The following is an 18,861-nucleotide window of genomic DNA, read 5'->3' on the forward strand; positions in this document are numbered from 1 at the left end:
GTTCAGTGGTTGGAAACTCTAGGTATTATTGTGTGGAATTTTAAGGAGCTGACCATGCAATTTTCCGTGGGAGGAAATAATATTGAGCTCAAGGGAAATAGGAGACAGGAATTGGCTAGTTGTACTATCGAAAAATGACTGCAATTCTTCAGAATGAGAGCCAAGTTATGCAGGCACAATTGTTTATAATACAACCTGCAGGAGGGCAATATGGGATGTATCATCCAACTATTAATGACTTAACTGAGAGTAACGAGTTACATGCTCTGTTGGACACTTTTTTAGACATTTTTGAAGTGCCAATTGGTTTGCCTCCTTCTAGAGCCATAGATCATAAAATAGTTTTGAAGGATGAGAAATTTAATTTGAATTTGAAGCCATATAGGTATCCAAAAGCTCAAAATGACATTATTGAGCAAATGACAAAGGAGTTGTTGGATACAGGGGTAATTAGGCATAGTACTAGTGTTTTTCCAACACCTGTGGTTCTTGTAAAGATAAAGGATGGTTTGTGGCGTATGTGTTTTGATTATAGACGATTGAATGATGCTACAGTGAAGGATGTTTTTCCTATACCACTGATTGAAGACTTATTAGATGAATTACAAGGAAAAGAGGTGTATCATAAACTAGATTTTAGGTTAGGTTATCATCAGGTGAGAATGTTTGAGCCAGACATTCATAAAACTGCCTTCAAAACACACCAGAGACACTATGAATTTCTAGTGCTTCCTTTTGGGCTAACTAATGCCCTTGCCACTTTCCAGTCTCTCATGAATTCCACCTTTCAGTCAGTGCTTAGGAGATGTGCACATGTCTTTTTTGATGATAATTTAGTATATAGTGGAGATATGAACCAACATCTTTTGGATTTGCAATCAGTTTTACAGTTTATGAGGGAAAATAGTTTAAGAGGCAAAAGGTCTAAGTGTACATTTGCAAGAAATAAGGTAGAGTATTTGGGGCATATTATTACCAAAGAGGAAGTTTCTACTGATCCATCTAAAATAGAGACTATCAAAAACTGGCCCATTCCTACAACTGTTAAGAGGTTTTTTAGGTCTTGCAGGGTATTATAGGAGATGAACCAAGAACTTTGGGGAAATTGCAAGACCTCTGACTGACTTATTGAAAAATGATGCTTTCAAATGGTCACTTGCAGCAGAGATTGCTTTTGAACACTTGAAACAGGCTCTAAGCACTCCTCTAGTCTTGTGTTTACCAGATTTTACCAAACCATTTACCATTGAAACCGATGCTTCTTCTAAAGGACTGGGTGCAGTATTGATGCAACTCTATTTATGAGAAGGAACTCTTAGCAATATTGCTAGCTGTGAAGCATTGGCACCATTATTTGGCAAACCACCATTTCATAATCCAAAATGACCATCAAAGTCTTAAGTATTTGCTGGACCAACAAATAGTTACTCCACTTTAGAAAAATGGCTAGCAAAACTTTTGGGGTATGACTATGAGATTTCTTAAAAGCAAGGCATGGAAAATGTGGCTGCAGATGCACTATCCAGAGTCCAGAGTTTGGAATTATTAGAAATGAGCATTAGTTCTTTTTATGGACTACTTTGGAGCAGAATTAAGGATGCATGGCAGCAAGATAAAGACTGCCGGATGATCATCCAGAAATTAGAACAAGGTCAGCTTGTTACAAATAAAACTTGGGATGGTCACATTCTCAGAAGGAAAAATAAGGTGTATATTGCAAAAGATCCACAGTTGAGAAAGGATATTATTGCAAATTTTCATGATTCCCCCATTAGTGGTCATTCTGGTATAGCTCCAACTCTGCAGAAAATTAAAGATTTATTTTACTGGAGGGGTTGTTCAAAAGATGTGCAGAAATTTATTAAGGAATGTTCCACTTGGCAAAGAGCCAAGTATGAGAGGGTGGCTTCTCATAGATTACTGCAGCCATTTCCAGTCCCTCAAACTATTTTCAGTGATATTTCAATCGATTTCATTTCAGGTTTACCTAAAGTGCAGGGAAAAGACACTATTTTGGTGGTGGTTGATAGGTTAACCAAGTATGGTCATTTCTTGTTATTGGGACACCCATACACTGCTGCTTGAGTTGCTAAAGTTTTTTTAGATGAGGTTTTCAAATTACATGGATGCCCTGCTACAATTGTCTGACAGGGATCCCATTTTTCTGAGTGCATTTTGGACGGAATTCATGAAGTTGAAAGGGGTTGAGTTGAATTTCTCTATAGCTTACCACCCACAATCTGATGGACAAACTCAATGTCACACCCCGACTAAGGCGGAAAACTCGGGATGCGACAGATACTTGATTATTGGGACGCGTCATGGATGTACGTAGAGTAGCTACATGAATATGTAAATAACACGCATTTCATAAAATTCAAACATAAACATCCAACATAGAGTCAAGGTTCAAATAGAACATAGATAAACTCCCACGCAGGGGGATAACACAGAACATAACAAAACATAAGACAATGCAACTCCAAAACCCTAGTCTGGTTTGCTACAGGTCACCATGCTATGCTCCTTAGCCACCTCTAATACGATTTACATGCTCACCTGAAAGGATACTCAAAAGTGTCGACACAATGGTTGGTTAGTTCGTAGGTTTTGTAAACAACTCAAAAGCGTCGACACAATGGTTGGTTAGTTCGTAGGTTTTGTAAACAAGTATCAGGTTATGTGGTAGGTCGAAATATCATCAAGATCCACACCGCAATATGGCTATCAACTTACTTACGATAGCAAGAATCAAATATCTATATGCCACCAGCACTTACGGTATACTAGGCCTAAGGTACAAGTATCAAGTATCTGGTGCCTCCAACTCCACCATAAGTAACAAGTATCAACTATCTGGTGCCTCCAACTCCACCATAAGTATCAAGTATCAAGTATCTGGTGCTTCCAACTCCACCATAAGTATCTAAGTATCAAGAATCAAGTATCTAGTATCTCCAACTCCAAGTATCAAGAATCAAGTATCTAGTCACTCTAACTCCACCACAAGTATCAAGTATCAAGAATCTCATAGTGCACATCATACAGTACAGTTAAATAGCCATAAATGATTATAGACACAACGGCACGGGTAGAGGGGCAACGACACTCACCTGTCTGCTAGCAACAAGATCAAGCTACACAAGATATCAAAAAGTAAGTAACCGGTATGCAATCAATCTGTTACAAGTTATCGCAATCAAGTATTCATTCAATATAGGTAAACATGCTCATAACGTGTCGCCAAGTGTTGACTAAGTTGTCCAAAAGCGTACTAGTTTGACTTTGACCACATTCTACAAGTTTGACCAAAGTTGACCAAATTACGAGTTTGACTAAGTTGATCAAATCGACTAAAGTTGATCAAAGTTGACTAAATTGACCAAAGTTGACTAAACCGACCAAAGTTGACTAAATTGAGGTAGTAATTGAAATCCGAGGTCTCAATTGAAAGTTGAGATCTTAAATTGAACTCGAGGTAGTATTTCACTAAAAGACAAAACTTAAATTGAGAGGCTAGATTTGAGAGGCTACAATTGAGAGGCTAGTAAATCTGGAGTCTCAATTGGAAATATGAGGTCACATTTGAAATACGAGGTTACGAGGTCACAAATTGAAATGCGAGGTCACATTTGAAACACGAGGTGACATTTGAAATACGAGGTCACAGATAAAATGCGAGGTCGCAAATGGAAATGCGAGGTCTCAAATCGACGAGGTCGCAAACTGGATTATTTTCCCCCAAAATTCATTCTAGAAAACCCTAATCGTTTCTTTCGATCTGAAAGGTGTTTTTAACATCAGATTGTACTTTTAGACCCACAAATATGATAGAAAAACAATACTAAAGTCGGTAACTCTAAAACGGACTTAAACCCGAAAACCCATTTGGACAAAGTTTATAAAAAGTGTACAAAAATTCTTATATCTCAAGATTTTGTTAACGAAATCACACGAAACTTTGACAAAAGTTGTAGTATATGTTTCTAAACGTTTTGGACGTATAAGGTTTGATACTTGGCGTGTGTAGTGTGTGTATTATAAGAAAAACCAAAAATTCCAAAAAGAAGAACATAAAGTGGGTTTTGATTCTTACTTCAAATCTGACTAAAATAGATGTTTGTGATGATGTTTAGGACGTAAAAACACTCTTATTGAAGCTAAATCTAAACAAAAAAAGGTTTGATTTTCACAAAACTTGATGTAAAATGGGGTAGTAATGGTAAGGTAGTAAAAATAGGATAGTAAAATGAGGTAGTAAATTGGGGTAACAAAAGTGAGGTAGTAAGGGCTTGTGTGTGTTTTTTTCTTGGAGGCTAAGTTGATGTAATGAGAGTTTGTGAAAGAAAATGAGTATTTATATGTAGGGTAAAATAGAGGTGCTTGCCATGATAACTCAAGAATACGATGTCAGACACAAAAGTACGATAACAGACCCAAATACGATGCCAAATCAAAAATACAACGCTGATACAAAATACGAGTTCGATACACGAATACGAGGTCGTTTTACAATTACGATGCCGACTAACTTTACGAGGTCGTATTTTTAAGTTTAAAATTGTAATTTGACTAAAAATCTTTCATGGTCAACTCACGGATGTTAAACTTAAGTATTGAATAGATGTGTTGAAGCCTATTTGAGGAGCATGTGTATGGATGCTCCTCTACAGTGGGTTAAGTGGGTGCCTCTAGCCTAATGGTGGTACAACACCACTTGGCACTCTAGCATTCAAATGTCACCTAATGAAGCATTATTCGGAATTAAACCAAATTTACACATCCCTTATATTACTGAGGTTATGGCAGTAGAAGAGTTGCATACGGATAAAGAAAGCATGATTAAGAAGTTGAAAGCAAATTTGGAGGTGGCCATAAATAGAATGAAGCAACATGCTGATCTTCATAGGTATGACAGGTCCTTCCAGAGTGGTGATTGGGTTTATGTTAAGCTCCACCCTTTTGCTCAGCAATCCTTGAAGACACATCACAATAGGAAGCTTTCCCCAAAATATTTTGGACCCTATAAAGTGTTGCAGCCAGTAGGGAAGGTGGCTTACAAGTTGGATTTAGCTTCTGATGCTCAAATTCATCACACTTTCCATGTTTCTTTACTTAAGAAAGCAGAAGGTGCTATGGTTGAGACTTTACCTTTGCCACACGGTCCAAGATTCAGTCTACAACCAATAGCAATTATAGATAGGCAACTCGTCAGGAAAGGAAACAAAGCTTAGGTCAAGCTTTTGGTTCATTGGGAAGGTCTGCCAATTTCTAAAGCTTCATGGGAATCTATGGAGGATTTACGGTAGAAGTTTCCAGATTTCAAGATTTGATCCTGCACTGCAGTCTCTCCGGGAACTACCACTTTTCATTGTGTCTTTTATTACGACAAAAAACCTTATAAAGGGGGGGGGGGGCTCAAGTATTGATACACTGACTAGCGTCCATTTTGTGATTATTTCCTATATCTTTAGGTCGTGTTTTGATGTCTAAATGAGTTAAGAAATGTGAACTTTGGTATTTAATGGGATGACATATTATTATAGGTTCACAAGGCATGCAAGTGAAGGCAAACATCTTTACTCAGTTTAACACGAAGCCACAAGACTTTTGGACGAAGACTAGCAAGTGGAAGATGAAGAATTCGAGGCCAACATGAAGCATACGACCACCTGTTAGTATTTTGGGCATAACTTCTTCATACGGACTCCGTTTCTGACGATTAAGCTATCCACGGAAAGACAAGAGAAAGATCTAAAACTTTCATGTTGGACCTGAAGCCTCCAGCACCGCTCATTTCTCTCTAGAGCCGCTGGAATTCATCCTGAAGCTCACTAGCGGCCGCTGGAGTCTCACCAGCGCCGCTGGAGTTGTCCTGAAGCATACCAGCGCCGCTGGGACTTCTACCAGCGCCGCTCCCAAGGTCGGTTAAGCTAGGGTTTTCCCAAAAACCTATAAAAACCCCTCTAAAACCCTAGGGCCGTAACACACTTCCTCCAGGCGACTTGTAGGTCGTTTCTAGGGTATTTTCACCAGATCTAAACCCTCCTAACACCTCCAAATTATCCGATAATCAAACATCAATCCATAACAACAACAATTCATAAATCAATCATAAATAATTCAAGGAGCAGCAGAGCATCAAACAAATAATAGGAGGATTCGAGGGGTGTTGAATAGAAGGAGCAACCAAGAACGTTACGGACCGCCAACTTCACCATATTATTAGTTTGATCTTTCTTTACTCTTTGATTATTATTGTTATTAGGGTTACAATTGCAAGACTATTGTTTGACAGTTATTCCTATGGATTTATTTATGATTGTTAGGTTTATTTGTCTTGTCATGAGTAGCTAAATAATTATGCATTTGCTTGGATAATGTGATCATGTCTTTATAGTGATATTAATTATATATAATTGTTGAATTGTTTTATGCTTGACCGTTGATCCATAATTGTTTAGGTTTAATTACTTGAATGAATATGAAATTATAGTTAAAGTAGGTTGGGGACTTTGATCGGAATCCAAACTGCTTAGGTGACTTGACAGGAATCCGTTAAACTATAAAGGTTAGGTCATAAAAACAGGCTTAGCTCATAATCTTAATTAAGAGAATTGATAGGAAACTTAATTAAAGGGTTAGGTGACTTGATAGGAATCTTGACCACATAGACCGAGGGACTTGATAGGAAACTTGGTCGTGATTAGTCGTTCAAAAGTTATAAGTATTTTGGTAGATGATATATGTGGCATGTGAACTGTTTCCAAGTGGATGTATCCTTTCCATTATTATTATTATCTTTGTTTTACAAATCAAATCATTCAGTGTTTCCTCGCTAGACCAAGCGGTTGGAAACTTTTGCTTTTAGTTTTAGTTAATTAAGTAGTGACAAAACCCCCCAACAAATATTAGAATTACACCTAGCTGCATTCTTAGAACATAGTCCCTGAGAACGATCCTGGTCTTACCAAGTTGCTATACTATAAACGAACGGGTCCATTGCCCGTGAGTGAGTGTAGTAAAGAAGTTAACCTTGTAAAATAAATTTAAAACTTGTTAGGACATTAGTTAACAAATCTGCTCATCATACACTGAATTTGTATAATAATAACAATAATAATGAATAAAGGGGGGAAGTTGTAAATAATGAAAGTCGGAGGGTGTAAACTGTACAAATGAAAGTGGGGTTGTTGGAAGCGGTTACTCGATATAGCCGTTGTATATATACATGAAGTAATATACATTTCATCAAATTCTCTCTCTTTTCCTCTAATTACATTTCTCTTGTATCAAATAGACAATAAGACCCCTTCACGTGAGGAGCACACGGGTATTTAACGATCCTCACTAACGGATCGCTAGTTATGATGATGACATATACCATATAAGCATACGCAAGTCTTTTGGTTGCTAGCGATTATCGAGTTTTTTGAGGGGCAATAAGTAGTGTCTTGAATAGGTAGTTATTAGTATATACTACGAGTATATATATTTAAAGTGAAAGTAAATTTAACACGGGCATAACACTGGCCGGAAGAGTTCTTTCATAGTTGTTGCACGTAACATGTTCAAATTTCTCTTTCTGGCATGATTGTTTAGGTTTTTAATAGGATTGAACCAGTAGACCCGCCCAGTCTGGTCCATATTTAAAAACATGGACATTGACTTAACAAATATATGAAATCTACAATTGTAATGAGCCGAATAAAGATGTGGACACAATATATGATATAGGCAGTAAAAAATAAAAAGGATGGAGATCCCTTTTAAGTTATTCAACTTGAAAGGTAAAATTAAAAATAGTTTAACCTTTGATTTTAATGCTGGGCTAAGATGTTTCTAATCTTACCCCTCTTTTAAGTTGTTTCCTAACTTGAGATTTTCCTCCAAATAAAGTAATAAACATCACGTACAGACGCACAGTACACTTCGTGGACTGAACGGTGCAATAAGACAATAACATGGATATTGCACCTGATTTATCAAATCTTCAATTTCATTTGGGACTTTCCAAATTCCAATAACATCGATATTATCTTCTAATTAAAACTGCAGATTTCGAAATTTACACTATAGTGATCCTATTGAACCTGTTTACTTAAAGCTTAATCACAAAGAGAAAAATAAAATTAGGGAATCCTTATTTTAGGGACCATTAAGGACACTTCTCAATCATTCATTTTTCACCATCTCCGACCACCATCATGATCCTCCGGCGGGCGACGACGACCACCGTCACCACGACTTACACATGTGTAAGTTATACAACCACCACCACCATCATCTCCGACCACCACCGTGATCCTCCGACGACGGCGACCACGCCACCACGACTTACACACATGTAAGTTACATATCCTTAGTGATCCCTAATTTAAGGAATCCCTAATCTAACCCACCCCTAATCACAAAATAGTCAAACGAGTGAATAACCCAAAACACGACTTATAAACATTTGAAAACTTAAGTTTCCATTGACATAGCATTTAAGCAATACATGATTCCTAGATGTCATTCAAGAAGATATATACATCATAGATTTACGAGTTACTTCAACAAAAGACAATCTCATGACTAACCAATTACATGACCCAACACTTACAAGAGAGGGCAAGGTATTGAGCCAAGAATAAAAGGGACGTTTAAACCTCGAAACATAGTAACATACTACATTGACTAGATTCTACCTCCATAGATCTTCAAGAATACAAGGAGCTCCATTTCAACACGACCTTTATCTCGAGAGCTTGTTTCATCTAAAAGAAAGGAAACAACTAAACGGGTAAGCAAAGGTGAATACATATGCATATAATTTATAATCTAGTCATCACTTAAACACAAATTAGTATAAGGCCTATAACATGATTTCCCATGTCATTTCCTTGTACTATCTTACAATAACTTCACATATATGGATTCATATAATATGAGAAAGGATGACTAGTGAATACATATGTTAGTGTAGCAAGTCAGTAACGCTTTGACGTTTGGTGATATTCACTTTTACTAGTCATACCAAAATTTACACAATTACTGATGATTATTATATATGAAAGAAAAAAAAGATAAAAGCACAACAAAATTCCACTGTCACTATGGGAAGCTGTGACTTCAATTTACAGAGAAGTCGTGATACTTACTCATAACTCGCTCTTGCCATTAGAAGTGTATTGCAGAGCAACATCTATTAGTATCTGAATCACACCCTTTATATCACTGCTACCCAACTCAAGACAGTCCTCCAGCAGCCCACCATAGACAATTTCAGCTCGTACCAATGCAACAACATCCTTCAATGGACCCTGAATTTGCAACACACCCTGCATTTGCAAGACGCCACTTTTAAGGGGACAGAAAGCAACAATGTCTTATTTAAACTAACTACTTTTCTTTTTGTAAGGAAACAAACAATCAGTCATTCTTTGACTTTAACTGTAAATGAGAACCTAGTCACAAATTAATAACTAAATCAACTTTATTTTTGGCGGTCCAACAAAAGTAGAAATACATAGAAAGTTAGTTGACCTACTAACCCTAGAATAAATATTAATTCTCTGAATCTCTTCATATCCCAGAAGGACACAAAACCATACCTTCTTGATGCTTCTTAAGATCTTCTACATCAGTTATTCCTTAATTCAAGATTATTATTATACTGTATCAAATAACACATAATTATCTGTCTAGAACTTGAACTCACTACTCTCGATGTTAAGTGCCCGCAAATATATTATTCACAGAAAGTACTACAAGGGATATGTTTAACCATACCAAAACCATCTGCATTACGCCCAAAATATAAGGAAAGGAGATGGCAGTAACCCGTCTTTAAGGCATTCGTCCTACCCTTTATATATAAAACAAAAACTTCCTTTTAGCTAATAGTTTGGTTTTTGCATGTTCTCTAGTGTTTTTATCAATATGATGGATCCTTTGCATTAAGAATTTCTACTAGTATGCTTTGTGAAGATTTTTTCTTTTCTTGAAAGATGTCTGATTTTCCTATTATGTCAAAACATGTTTTTTGCTATTAAGGTCTAGAATTACTTTTGGGCTCCTTCTGTATTGCATTGGTGTATTAGCATTCTTCACTGTATGTTTTTGCTACTAGTCCTTAACTCCTTTGGAATACGCTTTGGGATTTCATCTTGAGGACATGGAGTTTTATATCAAAGAATGGTTTGAAGTCTATTATCCTGCATCAAGCTATTTATGTTTATAGTTTCCTTATGTATTTGTTATGTAATTTGTAATTGTGGTATTACATTTCATGTAATGACGTCTATTCAAATTTGTAGTTGTGCATATAACTTGTGACCTCTAGATTGAGAGAACATAATTTTATACATAAAAACAAATATGAACAATTAAACTAACAGCAAAAGACAACACGATCATCCGGGGTGAACAAGAATTGGGGATTGGATGCGGGCAAAATTCCTGCCAATGGCTGAGATATTCAGTCGACTCCCTCCCCCTTTGTGGGGTCCGGACCCCTACGAGTGAGCAGAAAAGGAAGGAGGAAAGAGGCCCTGGCGAACCGTCGTAATTTAACCAAAACGTATCATGGCAGTACGCTTGGAACAAGAGGGTTTGTCGTACAAATTCGGCGATTACAAAAATAAAGGAGTATATCCCTCTCCCTTAGTGTCTTTCCACTTCCGTCGTTCAGGAACAGAAACTTCACCTAATTCTTTTGAGTCCTAGCCTGCTTTTTCCCCACTAACTAATTACGTTACGACCACGGAACAAACTTGGTTGACGAACATAGTTTATAGGTTAACTAGAATGTTATACAAAGAAATAAGGGTTAAGTGCCTAAAATTGTAAATAACATTAGTTTAAGTCTATTATATGTATCCAACTTAAATATTTCTATTGTATGCCAACTATTAATTTTTTGTAGAGCTATTTACCTGATCACAAACAAAATTTTTTACTTATTTTATGTATTGGATAACATTTTTGCTTAAATTTATTTTTAGAAGACGAGCATAGTATCTGTGCAATGCGGCGGCGGTGGTGGGGAAGACGGTCTAGTGGTGTCGGTGATGGTACTATTGGTGGTGGTGACGGTGTCAAGTGGTCTACGTTGATATAACTGTGATAGTGGAAATTTTTGAAAAATAAGGGCTTAAAGTGTTAATTATATAAATATTGGTCTAGAGTGTAAATTAATTTATTAAGTAAAAATTGGGTATTTTATAAAAACTTTTTCCATAGTGGGTGTTTATTAAGGGTAATTTAGTAATTTCGTATGTAACTATTGTGTAACTATTTCTAAAAAATGGGGTGGGGGTGGGGGTGGGGGGAAGGGGTGTGATAATTTTTTATTTAGGAGTACAAGCATGGTACCCGCGCAATTGTAACATCCCAAGATTTTAAGGTAAAAGAAATTAACCATTTTCATAGTTTTGACATTAAATTAATTTCCTGGTATTTTATTCTTAGATGTGGGGTTAATTTAATTGGAACTTTAGCGGATAGCGGGTAAAATACCCACTTTTGGAGAGATGGGTCGTGGCATCTTCAGGAATTGCCAGCTACCCCTTTTGATTATGATTCATGCTTCCACCTTATTTCTTTCTTCCTCTATCATTTCTTTCATGCAATTTCTCTCTTTCTTTTCAAAATCAAGCTAAGATCCTTCAAATTGAAGGACAAGAACATTCATAATAATCATCACCATCATATAATCTTCATTCAAGAGATTTAAAAGCTAGGGTTTGTGGGTTTTGTGTGGTGGTGGCCGAAAATTTCAAAGAAGAAAAGGGAAAAGAGGATTTTCAATCTAAGTCTTGAATTAGCTCATTGAATCTTGAGGTATTGAATTCCCTTAAATTAGTTTTTGTCTTTCTTTTGGAATTAGGGTTCATGGATGAACCAAATTGAGGGTTTTTGCAAGAATATGAATTATGGTTAATTTTTCTCAATTCCTTAGTTAACCTAGTTGTCATTGAGCAATGTGATGTGTTTGATTATGAAATTAATGAGTTCATGTGAAAATCTTAGTTAATGAGAAAAGATGAATTTTACTATGTATTGAAATATGGATGAAAATGGTAGGTTGAACTACCCCATGTTGTTAAAGATGAAAGTAGCTCAATGACAAATGGGTTGGGTTTTGGGTTTAGGAAGGCTAGTGATTGAGTATGACTAGATTGAGCTAGTCAAGTTGTGAATGTAAGCTTATGCATTTTTACGATATGATCATAGGTTGAAGATTGCTTGTGCTTGTTCATTTAGTGTTATTATTTTTGTTGCGGAGGAGGTGAGTATATTTGCATACCCTTATGTCTACGTTGGGTCAATTACCATGAGATGTGAATGTTCCAAGCATGGTAATTGATTTGGCGTGAAGCCCATGTGGAACATTGTTTATGAGGCCTAAGAACCTTCGGGGCCTAAGAATCCCGATAGTTGATGTGATATGAGGCCTAAGAACCTCCGGGGCCTAAGAATCCCAATAGACATGATTGTTTAGCTTATATGGATCCATATATGTGTTGTTTATGTGCAAGGTGAATATGTAAATGTGACATGACGATGCCATAGGTTACATGTGAAAGTCCTTGTACTATGCCCTCCTTCGTATTCGTAAATGTATGCAAGTATATTCACTAAGCCTTTGCTTATATTTTAGTTGTTTACACTTTTATAGGTAGTTCCGGAAGAAGGAACTAGTGTTGTTATTTGAAGGAAGTTGAATTAGAGCTTGAAGTAACTTTGGAAGCTCTTGAAGGTATTTAGGTCATTCTTGGATGAATGACGATATTTTGGTGTAGATGCCTAGTTGTCCCCCTCCTTTGGCTCTTGGTACATTTTGGTTTTATGGTGATGTTTTGGTTGTAATTCTGCAAAAGTTCAGGTGTAAAGCTTTTGAAAAATTGTAATTTTGAATGTTGGGCGAAAATGGCGTCAAAATGGGTAAATGACCCATTGATGGTGTTCATGGGTTGTGAAACTAGTTAATGATGTAAATTTGTTCAAATTGAGTCTATAATGTTCTTGGTCATCTTTGAAAAGTGTTTTATGAAGTTCATGTTGATTTGTGAAGGTTGCAAGTTGTTCATAGTCGAAATGAGTTTTAGGGTTGTTGTCAGGTGGTCCACTGCGGCGCAGTGGGGGTGACTTTGCCCACTGCGGTGCAGTGGAATTCCACGAAAACAATTTTGGTTCTTCCCACTGCGGCGCAGTTGGAGATGTGTCGAACCTACTACGGCGCAGTGGGGCATGTTCAAGTTCTGGCCGAGGATATCCACTGCGGCGCAGTGGGGAGTCCTCGACCCACTGCGGCGCAGTGGGATATATAAAAAGAAAAAAATAATTTCTTGTATTTTCGGTTTATCGAGTCGTGTCCTTTCAGCAATGCGTCAACGGTGGTGAAGACGGTCTAATGGTGTTGGTGATGGTAGTGGCGGTGTCAAGTGGTGTAGGTTGATGTAATTGTGATAATGGAAAGTTTTGGATGATAAGGTCTTAAAGTATTAATTATTAAAATAAAGGTTTAGAGTGTAAGGACAAATTTAATATTTCATAAAAACTCTTTCCACAGTGGGTGTTTATTAAGGGTAATTTAGTAATTTCGTATGTAACTATTATGTAACTATTTCTAAAAATGGGGGGTGTGATAATTTTTATTTTTATAAAGGAGTATAGATAGATGTCATATAGCATCTTAGGTTGTCACGTTTGGAGTAGTACTATGTAATTCTAACAATAAGTTTTTTTAGAATTATATAGACACGGTACAAAATATTCGAGATTAGATATATACAGTAGACTTTAGACTAAAGTTGAATACATTCTCGATCTTGAAGTCTTATCCCATCCCCGTAAAAATATATGAACAATTCAATTAAATTAAACTATCCATGTATCATATTTTATGACTTATACTAATATTAATGTATATACGATGTATGGATTTAATACATACATACACACACAATTATATATATATATACACGATATAGAGTATGATTATATATACTTTCCTATTATTAAGTTTTATGATTAAATGCCATTAAAGTAAAAAATAAGAAAGTGTTAAAAAGTTTTGAATATGATACATAAAGTAAAAGAAATAATACACAATGATGAAAGAGAATTTTTACCTTATTTTGAATTTCTTGAATAAACTCTAGATTATACCTTATCACTTTCATGTATTTGTCCACCTGTAACCATTACAAACACATTGAATTAAAAACTTCAAACTTCAATAATAGAATGTTATAAACTATTAAATACATATCTCTGCATGTATCAACCTACTATGGGTACTTCTAAAGTTTATTTTATCATAATTTATTAAATAAAATATTAAATGACATCTATCTCAATATATAATAAAACAAGATTGTTTCCTTTAAGTATTTTTAGAAAGTTTTTGCTGTGGCAAATCCATATTTCACCTTAAATATTTTTTTTTATTAATTACTAGCTTATAAACCCGGGTGATACCCGGGCATATTAAAGATATTAAGGGTATGAAACACAAAAAGATAAACATAAAAAACAACACTACTTACATCTTTATAAAAAGTGACGATAAAAATAAAGAACCATACGATTGTATTTATACAAAAACGTAAAAATGTTGACCAGATTGATGGTGATTCTACATATTATTTCGTTTACTATACACAGTCTAACTGTATTACTGAACTCATACTAATAAATGATAATAACGAAACACAATTATGAAAGCAAAAGTAAATTGGATATCTAATAATATTTTATAAAGCATTTTGCCTTTTTTTTTAAGAAAAGATGATTTGAACTACCTAAAATACCCCTATTCTTTATTCACTAATTTAAACATCTCTACCTAAGATACCTATAATAACCTTAAATCTCAACCACTCATTTTTTTCCCTCTCCTCAAATCTCAACCACTCATTTTTTTTCTCTCTCATCCATAAATCATTTTATTCCTCTAATTCAATCAAAATCTTTTATCTCAAAAAACTATATATCGATAAATTATAAAAATTATATGGGTGTTCTTAAAATTTCATGCTCTTTCATTAGAGATGTCATTCGATATACTTTCTACGAATTTTTAAATCCGAGGGCGGAGCCTGTACGGTTAAGGCATTTGACTATCAATAATGTACCAATGGTTCTCTTGAAATCATACTTAAATTGTAACAGGTAATGAGTAAGTTAAAAAGAAAATGATAATAGAATTAGTGAGACGTCATTGATAAACTATGACATATGGTTGGATAAAAAAAATGTTTTACATTAGGTTTGGTTAGGTTTTAGAAAAACTTCATAGTAAAAGGATTATAAATAAAAAGTTAGAAGATGATGTCATAAAACAATTAAATAAAAAAAGATAATTATCAAAAAAAAATTGTGAGGTTGTCATGTAAGATATTTTTGGAAAATAAATATGTCATCAAAACTTTGTTTTATTTATATAATAATAGAAATAGATGATGTCATATATAAATAAAATAGAAATAGCCATTTACATTTTTAATAAAAGTATTAATCATTTATTTAAATAAAAAAAATCTCTCTTATATAATCTCTTATATAAATAAAACAAGATTGTTTCTAGAAGCTTTTTACCTATGTGGCATGCCACCATTTTTTCCTAAACTATTTTTAAAAAGATATGATGTCATTATAGATTTTCTTTTCTTTCAAAAACTATTTTGTATATTAGGCAATATATCATTTTCTTTCATATTATTTTTTTAAATAATATGAAAATTTAATCGACTGTATCCTAACTCTTTAATTTTAGTTTCATATCTACCATTAATTTATGATAGTTACTTATTAAATTTTCATCACCCTAATCAGTTTATATATTAATGTTCATCTTTACAAGTATGTTGCTATCTTCGTATCAAATTATAATGTATTGACAACAAATTACATACATATATATTTCGATATATTTTTTGGTTTTAAATTTTTAATTAAACGTCCCGGGTTAAACCCAGGTTGATTAGCTAATATTACAAATAATTTTTTTTTTTATTTACTTAATGCAGTAGTCAATTTTTTATAAAAATTTTATAGTGTTAGTTGATTTATTAACTATAAACTATTATGTTAGTTGAATTATTAGATTTATATCAAGTTATAATGTTTTAATAACAAACATCATATATATTTTTTTTAATATATTTTATAATTTTAAAATTTTAATTAACATGCTCTGGTAAAAGAAAATTGTGATGACATATGAGTTTTTTAAAATTGTGTACTCTCATGCATCCTTTTAATTAAAAATGACATCATCATATTTTATTGATTTAATATTTAAAATATCCTTCCATTTTTAAATATATCTCATTAATATAAATTTTTATTAAATACTCACACTATTATATATGTAACATTTTAATCACATTAATTTTTTGTTATAATAGGGCGAAAACTATGTTGTCTTTTGTGATATGTTTTACTCTTTTGTTTTTACCACTAGTATGTGTTTTAACCATGTGTCCACATCTATACAAGTTTAGTTTCCATTTAGTTTCGTCATTTACATAATAACTTGCCACAACTTTTCAATATATTAACGTTGTTATTATACATTTTAACATGATAACATATTTTAAAGTTACCCGGATAGAATTCATTTATTTGTAAAGCGTTTATAAGTTAACCCGGGTTGATTAGCTAGTTATTTTATAATAACTATAAGGTAACTATAGATGAAAAATTCTAATTTGTTTGGGTTGAAATATCGTTCAAATAAAGAATTATGAATCGGATAGAAAGTGTTTTAATTCTATTTTAGTTTTAATAGATAGATTAATATATTACTGTAACTCTTTAAAATTTAGAAGCCAGCTTGAATAAATGAGTAAAACAAAAATTATGAAAACTTCTATCTAAACCACATAAAGATTCAAGTATATGGCTAGCTTATGAATAGATGCAACTTTAGACTCATCTCACTATATAAAAAAGAAAAATGATATATCCTACAAATTTTTAAAAAATTATGCTCAAAATGTACTCATATAAAAAGTCATTCGACAACTCCAATAATAGGTGAATGTATTTTTGGATTAAAATTTTATGGTCGATGACAAAAATGGGGATATCATCCATATTGTACTAGGGATTCAGTATGTACATTCTATGATGCATCGAAACTTCAAAGAAGTAGCTGTATCCGTTTCAGAAACTCCATGGAAACGTTTCCACGTACATACAAAACACGTATGAAACTTTCTTTTAATTTTCAATAGATACCGAAACGTTTTTTTAAAGTTTTTATACTGTCTAATTAAATTCAGGGTTTTAATGGAGTTTTTTTTAACTCCAAAACCGACTGCCATTTTAGTGATTATACATATTCTCAAACCCAAACATGTTATATTATATACAATTTGATCAACATTAAATTTTTTCTATTCCAAAACCAAGTATTAAATACTAAACATTCGATTTCGATGAGTGATCACTGATCAAGCATATATTATACAATTATACATATACAATAATACATAATCTCTCAAGTCTCTCTCTACAAAATATTAATATAACTAATATTTTTGTATTTTTTATTATCGTACCCGTTTTTTGAATTTTTTAGTTTTGCTCCCTTTTCCCGTATTGTTCCCGTACCCTTTTGTCATACCCGTTTCGGTGGTACATGGAAGATTTTCTTAACAAATCTACATTACCGACCAATTTCCTATTAATAAATTTAAAGGAACATATGTCGGTGAACAAATGCTAGATCAAATAAAGCTACAATTCTATTTTAGTTACATGGATATATATATCATAATAAAACTTAAGCTTATTTAAACAAAAAGAAAACAATAATAAAAATAAAAAGCATACCGAATGAGGGAAAACTTTAAGCAAGCGAGACAAGGACATAAAACCCTTAAGCAAACTCCTATAATTCCGACGAACCCATTCAACCAGGTCAGCTCGTGATTCCAAACGACTCAACTCAATCAAACCTTTCATCAACTCATTAATATCAGACACAACTTGAAACATTTCAAATCCAAAATCTATTTTATTAGCTAATGTTTTGACACGGGCTGACCCAGAAATGTCGCCACGGGTGGCGCGTAAGTTGGCAACGCGCGTGAGTAGAGAGTGGGATAGATAAAACAGAGTGTGGAATGAATGTGGTGGTGGGATGATGAAAGAAGAAGAGGGTGATGGGGTTGTGAGTAGGATTAGAGTTAGGAATGTGACGTGTAATGGTGAGGGTTTTGGGGTTCCGATTGCCATGGCGGTGGTTTGTATGCTAGCACTGTCGTATCTCAGAAGTTATTATGGCAAAAAAGTTAAAAAGTAAAGTATACTAGTCATAAAGTAAAGTAAAAATGGAAATGAAAGAATAACAAAAGAAAAGATGGAATTTCTTATTTCCTTTTTATGTATGTAACCTTAAAATAAAAAAAAATAAAAAACAACTGATATTATTTTTAGTTGTAAACTAGATGATGTATATGATTGTTGGGTGATTATCAATGTAAATTTTTTTTTTATTTAAAAAGAGGGTAATGTATTTATTGTATAAGTTAAAAGATTTATGTTCTAAATTAATTTATTAAAAATATTATAGGTATATTAAGTAGAAAATATTATAATATCTCCTCTAAATTGCAAGTGTATTAATATTTAAATTTTAATTTTTATTATCTATGAAAATGTTTTCTTGCTCACCAATTTATTTTGACAACAGAGAAAAATCCTTGTACATTTATAAATCTCATGTTAATTTCTTTCTACATTCAGTAAAGGGGGATCGCAACATTGTGTGTCAATAAAATTTATGACTAACAATATGTTTTTTTATTTATTTATTTAATATATTTAATAATTAAGAACTTAATGCATTCAGTCAAATTT

The 18,861-nt window shown here is 33.7% G+C and overlaps 1 protein-coding gene across 1 annotated transcript; it reads right to left on the bottom strand.

Moving 5' to 3' along the window:
- Positions 1-8,453: 8,453 nt before the first annotated feature.
- Positions 8,454-18,287, bottom strand: LOC122583041. Its single transcript, XM_043755484.1, has 4 exons — positions 17,833-18,287; positions 14,121-14,183; positions 9,144-9,323; positions 8,454-8,759 (listed from the first exon to the last, which is right to left on the bottom strand). Exons 1-3 carry the CDS (start codon positions 18,235-18,237, stop codon positions 9,144-9,146), a joined length of 648 nt encoding a protein of 215 aa, XP_043611419.1. The 5' UTR covers positions 18,238-18,287; the 3' UTR covers positions 8,454-8,759.
- Between the last annotated feature and the right edge of the window lie 574 nt (positions 18,288-18,861).

Source organism: Erigeron canadensis, chromosome 9 (genome assembly GCF_010389155.1).
Source record: "Erigeron canadensis isolate Cc75 chromosome 9, C_canadensis_v1, whole genome shotgun sequence".
NCBI lineage: Eukaryota > Viridiplantae > Streptophyta > Magnoliopsida > Asterales > Asteraceae > Erigeron > Erigeron canadensis.

What these genes read in the sequence shown, in the direction of transcription:
- LOC122583041 (XM_043755484.1), bottom strand. Translation starts at nt 18,237, where the DNA reads ATGGCAATCGGAACCCCAAAACCCTCACCATTACACGTCACATTCCTA. An exon ending in TTAAAGTTTTCCCTCATTCG is followed by an intron (nt 14,184 to 17,832) that starts GTATGCTTTTTA and finishes TAATGGTTACAG; the next exon opens with GTGGACAAATACATGAAAGT. An exon ending in TTCAAGAAATTCAAAATAAG is followed by an intron (nt 9,324 to 14,120) that starts GTAAAAATTCTC and finishes TTGCAAATGCAG; the next exon opens with GGTGTGTTGCAAATTCAGGG.